The 9660-nt window shown below is 44.2% G+C and overlaps 1 protein-coding gene across 1 annotated transcript; it reads left to right on the forward strand.

Annotated features, from left to right (window-relative positions):
- The first annotated feature begins 2076 nt into the window (after nucleotides 1-2076).
- On the forward strand, nucleotides 2077-5319 carry LOC147457996 (uncharacterized). The gene has a single exon (XM_086511741.1). The coding sequence runs from the start codon at nucleotides 3338-3340 to the stop codon at nucleotides 5099-5101; it is 1764 nt and encodes a 587-aa protein (XP_086367867.1). The 5' UTR covers nucleotides 2077-3337; the 3' UTR covers nucleotides 5102-5319.
- The last annotated feature ends 4341 nt before the right edge of the window (nucleotides 5320-9660 follow it).

The raw sequence follows: 9660 nt of genomic DNA on the forward strand, positions 1-9660 counted from the left end.
CAACCTTTTCTCCTTCACACTTAAGCTCATCCGAGCTATTCTTGGCCTGCCACAAGCTCCTCTTCTCCTTCCCTTCTCTACTCGCTATAGTTCCACTTTTCCCTCCTTTTTCTTCTGCCATTCACACTACAATCCTCAAGTTAAAATTCTTTTAGACGGCTATCTTACTTTTCGGTGGCCATCATGCAGTGGGCGGCCTTGTTAGGTTGAGCAGCCTTGAGTTACATATCGAATGGAGCATTGCCTAGCACAACATGTTTGTGCCTTGCCAGCATGAAATTTAGACCAAAGAACTCACAAGCACCATATCCGCCTTCAACTTTCCCCGACCATACCCTCAATCAATGCAATCCAAGCGATGCCATCCCAAAGAGAATGCCAACCAAGAACTTTTTATACCTTCATGAGAGCATCACATTTGGCATACTTTTTGACTAAAGCAATGTTGGGCACAACATGTTTCACCAACAACGCCCCAAACCTTAGCCATGTTGGACATATACTGCAATTAATGCAGCCAAGTGATGTCATTTTGGATATTGAGAGCCGCTTGTGCTTTTGTAAAAGCATCACATCTGGCATTCATATCATCAAAATACCACCAAGAATAGCATTTTTTCATATTGACCAAAACATTACCAAGCACCCATAAGTATTGACCAAAAGCAATGCCAAGCACAACCTTTATTACATCCACTTCAATATTCCGTGCTCATAGTTGTCCGAGATCATGGAGAAAATTGAATCGATTATAAATTGAGCAGTTAACGCCTGATTTGAGCCCTATAAAGCACATACTCTAGCATGTGTCAGGTGCTATCACCACCGGGAACCCTGTGAAGTTGAAGTAGATCACTCGAGCATGTCTCTCAAGTTCGGTCTAGAGATAGAAAATCCGGCCCCTAAGAAATACCAAACTACCCATAACTTCCCCAACCGGACTGCAATCACTGAGCCGTAAAGATAGGCTTGTACAGCATTCTGACTACTACATTTTTAGCCCACAAACTGTCATTTTGACAACTTTGAGCATTCTCACTTACAACACCAAAAACACAGTTATTGGCTTTAAAAACCTCATTTGGCATACATTTAGCCATACATTAGCGAGTTATTATGCCCTGATCACCACTTAATTAACCCATACACCTCAATCTGTTTCAAAAATCATCTTTCATTCGTATTTCCCATTGTGGAAGTGGAGGGACATGACAACGGCCCTTACTAGAGGGATCAGGCGACACCCCCCCCCCCCCCCCCCCCCCCCCAAACATCATCTTTAACCTCTGATATAACCCCATCGGGGTCCATGCTAGCGATGAGCACCCCCTAGAGTGGGGCTCGGTAAGCAGTTGACCGTTAAGGCCAAGGGAAAAAAACTCTTCCTAAAGGAAACAGAGGCTCTAAGCTTCAAGTAGAAATGCATGCAAAAAAGTGTGCATGAACCCACTCTTAGGATCGAGACAATAAGCACGCTAATGTTGCTAAATCACCCAACTAAAGCATGCTAAGAGTAGCACCCAAAAAGAAAAAACGCTAAGGGTATGGTCACATGATGCTTAGTTATTTGTAGGCGTGCAAAGCTCTGACTACAACACGTGTGGCAATGCAGAACATCACAGGGAGGAGAAAGTAGTGAGAGGATTCGAGGAAGATCGAGGCGCAAAGAGAGAGAGAGAGAGAGAGAGAGAGAGAGAGAGAGAGAGAGAGAGAGAGAGAGAGAGAGAGAGAGAGAGAGAGAGAGAGCTGATCGGCACGAAAATCGCTTAGTTTGAAAACTATTCCAAAAAAGGCATACTAGCAACACTACGTCGGTGAAAAATTGCACGCTGCCAGGCTTGGTCGGCTCTTGTAACAGACAACGTTTTGTGACAATACCATGCCCATAGGGGGTGGGCTTATAGGAAACACATAACAAGGTTTATGTTTTCCTGCCCTTTGTTAGAACTTGCACATGAATCTCTCTCTCTCTCTCTCTCTCTCTCTCTCTCTCTCTCTCTCTCTACAATGATGCAAAAACCACGACTCTAACATAATTGGCATCTCATAATGAAACAATGTTGACAATGTCCGAGATCGCAATAGATTAAGACTAATGTATACCGAAACCAATCAAATGCGACAAACTTGGACAATGAGAGTATACATAAAACAAGTAGAGAAAGCTAAGCTTAGCATCAATGAACATTGTGATGCACCTCATCCATGTACATAGCAACAATGTCCCCATTGATTGCATTTAGCTCATTGACAACCCTAGGAGCTACCTCATCGTAGTCATTGAGAGCTCGATTCTCATGGTCGTCATCCACCTCAATGCCATGTAGAATGGCCATGTTGTGTAATACACAACACACTGTAGTCATTTTCGGGACCAATGACAATATCAAGCTATCATAATCTACTATCCAAATCCACCATGTTTCCTTCAGGCATCCAAAAACTCGCTCACCATTGTACGTGTTGACAATAACCTCTCATTGAAGCATGCTTTGGCTGGGGCGCTGAGAGGGCTGCAAATGAACATAGTAGCCACGGTAGTCGATAGTATCCACCGTCTCCAATAATGTATTCCCAAATGTTGTATATAACCAACTCTATGAATGATGGACCATTCAAAATTTCATTTGCCTTTGCAAGCCTAAAGAAATTACAGTTTTGAAGAACTCATGATCTATCATTGGCATGACCTGGGAAGCCAATGGAGACATCTAAGAAGTGCAAGTTGTGGTCCACAATGGCTTGCAAAGTCATGGAGTACCTGCCTTTCCTAGCGTACCAATTGGCCCTAAACTCATGTACTAGGGCCTCCATGACGATGCGTGTAGAGTTGATGGCTGCACAAAAATTTGGCATTTGTTGTTGTCTAGTCATGCCTCTCTTTATTGCTACCATATGCGATGGTGTCCGAGGCCAAAAAAGGAGAAGCAAAACAAAGCGACGGCCGCATCTGCTGCTTATGGTGAAGAATGCCAATTGGTGTGGGTCAGGATCATGCGAACGCTCGTTTAAAACTGGCGATGGTAGGGACTAGGGCCTTTTGCTTGTAACTGCACCCCCCTCCCGCCTCTATGTTATGTGTTAAAAAGGAAGTTTTCCAGAAGACGGGCGTTTGGAAAAAAACGGCCAAGGCAAAAAGTTTAGGCCGAGTCAGCAAAATGAACCTTTATAAATAGATATTGGTCTTAGCGGCATCGACCATATCTGTGTTTGTGAGAGCAGCAGCAGCAGCAGCAGCAGCAGCAGCAGCAGGTTGGGAAAACAGGGGAAGGCAAACTACTTTATAAGCAGCTATAATTAATCTCCCGCAAAACATCTGCACGAATTTTACTACATAATGCTCGGCAATGTAGATCCAATGTCGCCAGTAATTAGAGCTGTCGAGAATGCCATTAATGCTAGCTGTAGCTCTAGTGTTGTACTGCCCAGCGAGCCGCCGGCCAGCAATATCCGCTCTAATTTGCAGGGCGACGACAATCTGATCTGCAGTAGTAGTAATGTTTCTGTACTGGAGAAAGAATCTTCACAACAAATTATACCAATTTCTGTGGAGAAACAACTTCAGCTGCACAGGATCATTGATTATGGACTTGCCAGTACTAGCCTACAGGAAACCAGCAATTCTGCCCAAAATTTGCAGGAGCATTATCTGCAGCGTCTTGGCAAAGCCAGCGCAGAGTTAACCTTCGTCGTGGCCGCGCTGGTTCTAGGAAGCTTCGGATCCTTCATGTCTGGCTGGACCTTGTGGATGTGTTGGGCAATCCTGCTCCTCAAGTTGCTCACAGACTTCTCCATTCGTCCTAGCTGGATGTGGATCACCTCTTACTCGACGAGCAGCTCATCATCAGGGCTGGTCCTATCCACATCTGATCGCGCTAGAGGCGAGTCCTCCGCCGCCGTCATAAAAGTCGTGCTTGCCACAATTCTTCTGGTTAAGGTGAAAAATCTAGGGATGTCAGCCGGATGCTCCCAACCCCCTTGCTCTGACAGGGCCAAAAAGAGCATACGGGGCTTGGCTGTGATGGTGATGGTGCTAGAAGGGATTCCCTTGGTGCTCTTGGGTGCAGTGCAGGCAAGATCAAGTAGTGCTGGCATTGGCTTCAAAAGAGTGAAGAGGTCTGACCACCTCTTGCAACATGCGGTTCATGAGTTTAGATGCGACCGCACCCTGTCTTGGCCGCAGTTTGCTCTTATCCTACAGTCTTTTCATGCCTCGGCCTCCAGTGCTGTGCTTGTCAGCACGGCGGGCCTTCTCGTGGGAGGCAACTTTGGAAACTTCATGACACGCGACTGCTTCTGGTTATGCTTTCTTGTTGTCATAGTAGAGCTTCTTGCAGAAGGAGCTTGTCCCATCGCTATTGAAATTTTCAGATACTGGAGGCCGCCCCATGATGCGCCATCACTAGCTGCATACACAGAGCAACATTTTGATCAGAAGCTCACTCTTGCAAAAGGCTTAATGGAGCGAGAAAACAAAAAGCTAAAGGAGGAAGCCATAGCAAAGCTCCTACTTCGTGTTCCAGTTCAGGCCATTTTATGTGGCCTCCTCATCAAGATCGTAAGAGACCAAACTTACTATCCTCCCAGCATAGAGTACAATAATTTCTGTGACGCTACTTGTAGGGCTAACACCAGGGCCCTTCTAAAGGTGGTATGCGTCTTTACATGCAGCCAAGTGTTGAGCATTTTCCCATTATGGGCTCCTCTTCAGATTCTAGCTGCTCTACTCCCTGGATTTTTTGCGTATGGACTTATCTTCGTCCTCATTGCCATAGTACCTGTGTTGATGATGGGATATCTTGTAGCAGCGATAGTTGTTCGTCTAACTGGTGCCAACAGTTACCCTGCCATACTAGCGATCGCCGGTTTATCCATTCTTCTATATGGTGTCATGTATATGACTGCAAGCTGGAAGAGGCGATGGCTAAGTCCTAAGTTGCACTATACATTGTTAGCACCTATGGTCACTCTGGGTTCTCTTCTAACCATCTTCATATACTCAGCTTTACCTGGCATAATCACGGTCGGCTTGCTCGTCATTGTGTATGTTTTGCTTCTAGCTCGAGGAATCATATCAAACAAGGCTAGCTTAGGTAGCTAGAACCAATTATCTTCTAACAATTTTGTTGTCAAGGCCAATTTATCCCTTTAGTGCAGATCTAGTTTTCGTCGTGCATAAGCCATGGTGTCACAAGGCCCTAGAGTTATAATGATTTGAGAGGTGCGAATATAATCTTTACACCAATATGGGATCCTTGTACCATTCGACTAGGCCCACTTAAGTCCATAGTGCACACAAGGTGATTGAGTTTTGGTTGATTTGATGATTAATATATCTATGCACCATTTGATCCTTGTACAATTTGATTGTGGTTCAGCATGCTTTGTGATGAGTCACAAACAATCATACACCTCTCTCTCTCTCTCTCTCTCTCTCTCACTCATACACACACTCAACAATTGACCTTGTGCAAGCCATTTTTCACCTTCTTGCAGGTAGTGATATAGGCGTGGTGCCTACCAATTGTGTACACATTTTTTAGGCATTCTTTTAAGATTTTTATGCTAGTTTTTAGGTTTACTAATAAAAATATTTTATCTTTCTCTCTCTATCTCTCTCTCATGTGCAAGGCCAAAGTAGTCAAGATCGATCTCTCTCTCTCTCTCTCTCTCTCTCTCTCTCTCTCTCAGGGTATAGTTTCTTCTTCTTCTCTGTGTGTGTGTGTGTGTGTGTGTGTGTGTGTGTGTGTGTGTGTGTGTGTGTGTGTGTGTGTTTTGATCAAAGTAGTCAAGAGCAGCGTTCTCCAAGTTGAAGCTGTAGCCTCTCTCTCTCTCTCTCTCTCTCTCTCTCTCTCTCTCTCTCTCCGCAGGCAGTGCCGCCGTCTGCGCGTTAGTGTCGACTTGTTTTAACTTCTTATTATAAGTTTCTCCTCATATGTAAAGTACAAACTCTAAGAACTTGTGCAACACAAACTCCTTCAATGCATTCTCAACACTTTCTTGCAAAGTGATTTGCATGTTATACCTGTAATTTACACTAGTTTCTACAAGTTTATCCTATCTCCTTTCCACTCACAAATCAGATCACTTTCTACTTTTTGGCATGCATGCCCTCAACACTATCTCACACGGGCATGGGCAGGAGGGGATCAATGGCCTATGCCTAATTCTCGGAGCGCGGGAATCGTGGACCATCGATCTTGCAATGCACCCCGAATTTACAAAGTTTCCCAAATTTACACAACCGGCCCGAATTTACAAAGCGGTGGGTTCATCATAGAAGGAACCCTTCTCCCTATGCTTTCAACAAGCACTCGTAGGTGAGGTGGTTAAGGTGGTAGCTTTACAAAGGGGATGTCCTCGGTTCGAATCCAAGGGAAGAAGGGGCGGAGGAGGGCGGGGGGGGGGGGGGGGGGGGGGGGGGGGGTGATTTACAATTTTTGATGCACCCGAGTTTACCTATTTTTCCGAATATATACAATGCGCATCGGACGGCCAAGATCACACACGATCCCCGAAATGGACTTGGGCCATTGATCCCCTCTTGCCCAGGCCCGTGTGAGATAGTGAGAAGGCATGCCAACCCTATGAAATCCGTCATGAAAGGTAGGTCTTTCTCTCTCTCTCTCTCTCTCTCTCTCACACACACACACACACACACACACACACACACACACACACACACACACACACACACACACACACACACACACACCTCTGCATGCACATAGGCAAGCTAGTCTCTCAATTATATTTGTTTGTGAGGATAAATGCCTTATTTTGTTCAAGCCAATAATTGGCTGTAAATTAGCGAGGCTATTTTACTTGTCGCAATTAGTTGGTCCATTCCCTAATTTTATGTTGCAATTAATTGTCTAGTGCATGCATAGTATTTTACTAGAATGATCGATCAGTACAACTTTATATTAGCATCTATGGATCTCTACTAATACATCACCACGCAATATATGATGATCCTTCCTTGAAAATGTAGACAATAAGACCTTCCAAGAATGGCAATGCTAGTTGTAGCTATAGCGGTGTATCTAGCGAGCTGAAAGGCTATAATTTCTGTACTACTAATGATGTTATCATGGAGAAACAATTTGCATGCTAACAATTAGGGGAGCTATGAACCAGTTGTCAATAATTTGACTGTCCTGCACCTCGAGTTGCTGATCATGGATTTCTCCATTCATCCTAACACAATTGATTCTAGATATGCTTGCTTGTTGTCATAGTAGAGCTCCTTGTAGAAGGAGTTGTCCCATCGCTCTTGAAATTTTTAGATACCGGAGGTTCCATGCATTACTAGAATACATTAGCAATATTCTCAAAAGGTTACTCTTGTAAGGGGCACAAGAAAACAAAAGGCTGAAGGAGGACGCCATAGCAAAGGGCCTACTCCGTGCCCTAGTTCAAGCTATCCTATGTGGTTTTCTCATTAGAATTCATTAGGGCCAGCTTACTGTTCTGACTCAAAAAGTGTTGTGTAAGGAATTGGTTAAGTTGCTAATTAGTGGAGCTTTGACGGTCAAAATGGCTCCAAATTTGGCTGTCTTGGGTATTTAAAGCATATCTATGTGATTTAAAGTATATCTAGATACAAATTTCTAACTATCTATGGAGGTATCATTTTCACACTATTCCTTTGCATTTCACCTCAATTTTTGGCCTCATTCAAGTTAGACTTAGAGGCAAATAGTGGTCTCTTCACTTTTGAACGACTTCATTTGTTCCTCTCTCACTCTATTCACCTTCATGAGCTTTCCCTCTGCTTTGCTAATGCTAACAACTCTATTAGTGTTGTTAGATCTATTAAACCTTCTACTATACACTCTTCACTCTTTGCAATGAGTGAGACATATTCTATATGTAATCAAAAGTCTTGCCTAAACATTAAGCTTAACCAGGAGTACATGACTACGAGGAGTGTCTATCAAAGACCACTTATGGATGGGAATGACTCTCAACGACTTTGCAACGAGGTGAAGAAGCACATTCACCTATGGATAGATGGTAATTTTTCAAGCCAAGGGCCAGGAAAGAGCCATGCGGTCAAGGGGGGCCTATTATTAGCAAGGCATGGCCTATATAGGGCATGGCTGGGTGGAGAGTGGCATGCTCCAGTCCCCTCACTCTCACACTAGTATCACAACTCAGGGAAGGGGGAGCCATGGAGAAGGGGAAGGTGTAGAGTAGCATAGATCCTCTCCCTCTCCCTAGGAATCTCTCTCTCTCTCTCTCTATCTTTCACTCTCATCGAAGTGTCCATGGTGATATTTGATCGGCACAAAGACAAGCGAGGGAAAGAAGGTCGTGGAGATCAAGTTTGCTCCCATGCATGGGCTTGCATGCTTTTCATGATTGGTCGAGTAGGTGAAGAAGACTTCGAGAGCCTCAAGAAACTACTCCTAGTTATAAGAGGCATTCGAGCGAGATGACCAGCAGGATCAACCCTAAGGAAGGATGTCGATCTACGCCATTTGTAGAGAGCTCAATCTCATTGGTTTGGCATTGGGGAGGGCTACTTTTTTCATCTCTACATGGCTTAGAGGCGACAACCAGGCAAAGCTCTCTCTCTCTCTCTCTCTCTCTCTCTCTCTCTCTCTCTCTCTCTCTCTCTCTCTCTCTCTCTCTATGTTCTTGTTTGCGCAGGAGGCCGCCATCGCATTTTTTTTTTCAACTTAAGCGGATGTGCTTTGGACACTTGTAGAGGGTGAATGAGATCATCATTTGCACCTTGGCAAATTTGCTTGCCCACTGCAGTCATTCGCAACTTGGCAAATTCACTAAGGGCATAGGGCATTTTTCTTCATGCTCGTTCACACGGCCTCAAATATGGTTTTGACTCTAAGCAAGGTAGCCTTTGAGCAGGGCTTTAAGCATGTTTCAAGCAAGACCTATACAAGGACATTAGGCTTGGTCAAATATTCTTGGCAAGGCCATTTAGGCTTGGTTCTCAACATGACCAACCAAGGAGGGTGTTTGACAAGGCTATCCACCTATCCAAGCCAAGCCGTTTCAAGTTTGACATGAATGTTCAAAAACATATGACAATTGCGGAATGGAAAAGGCATATCTTTGGCATGGAGCAGATCTACGAGTCTTAGCAAGGCTATGATAGGTTTATTTTTGAATGCATGTAAGGCATGGATGGGAAATCATGTAGCAGTTCCGGATTCTATGGAGGGATCTTTGAAAGCTAAATTTTGATATAGGCAAGGCCTACTATTGGCCTTAATGGACTCCATGAAAACGGAATCCAGGTAACTTCTTTTAATTTTTTTTAATCAACCGCTTACAATCATTGTTAATGCAAATCAACAATAAAGGCCAGTCATGGATGGCATGTGGCTTGTACTGTAAGGGAGCAAGGCTCCGTACAAGGGTGCTCATGTGGAAAGTTTCTGTAGCCACCGGCATGAGGTTGGGATTTGCAAAGTTAAAGCCTATTCTATACTATATCTTGCAAAATCAAGTACATGCAAGGACTGTGGCTTTCCACGTAGAGGTATGTGTCTGACCATTTATCGACACTGGCAGGCATCTTTCTTTCTAGTTGTAGTTTTGGATTTGCTAGGACATGCATCTTAGAAAAGTTTTCCAAACTCGACATGGTCCTCATCCACCTATGGTCGGTACGACAGATCCGATAGG

Source organism: Adiantum capillus-veneris, chromosome 5, assembly GCF_014529385.1.
Source record: "Adiantum capillus-veneris isolate H3 chromosome 5, ASM1452938v2, whole genome shotgun sequence".
NCBI lineage: Eukaryota > Viridiplantae > Streptophyta > Polypodiopsida > Polypodiales > Pteridaceae > Adiantum > Adiantum capillus-veneris.

Bases quoted from the DNA above. Each gene is read 5' to 3' on its own strand.
- LOC147457996 (XM_086511741.1), top strand. From the start codon at position 3,338: ATGCTCGGCAATGTAGATCCAATGTCGCCAGTAATTAGAGCTGTCGAG.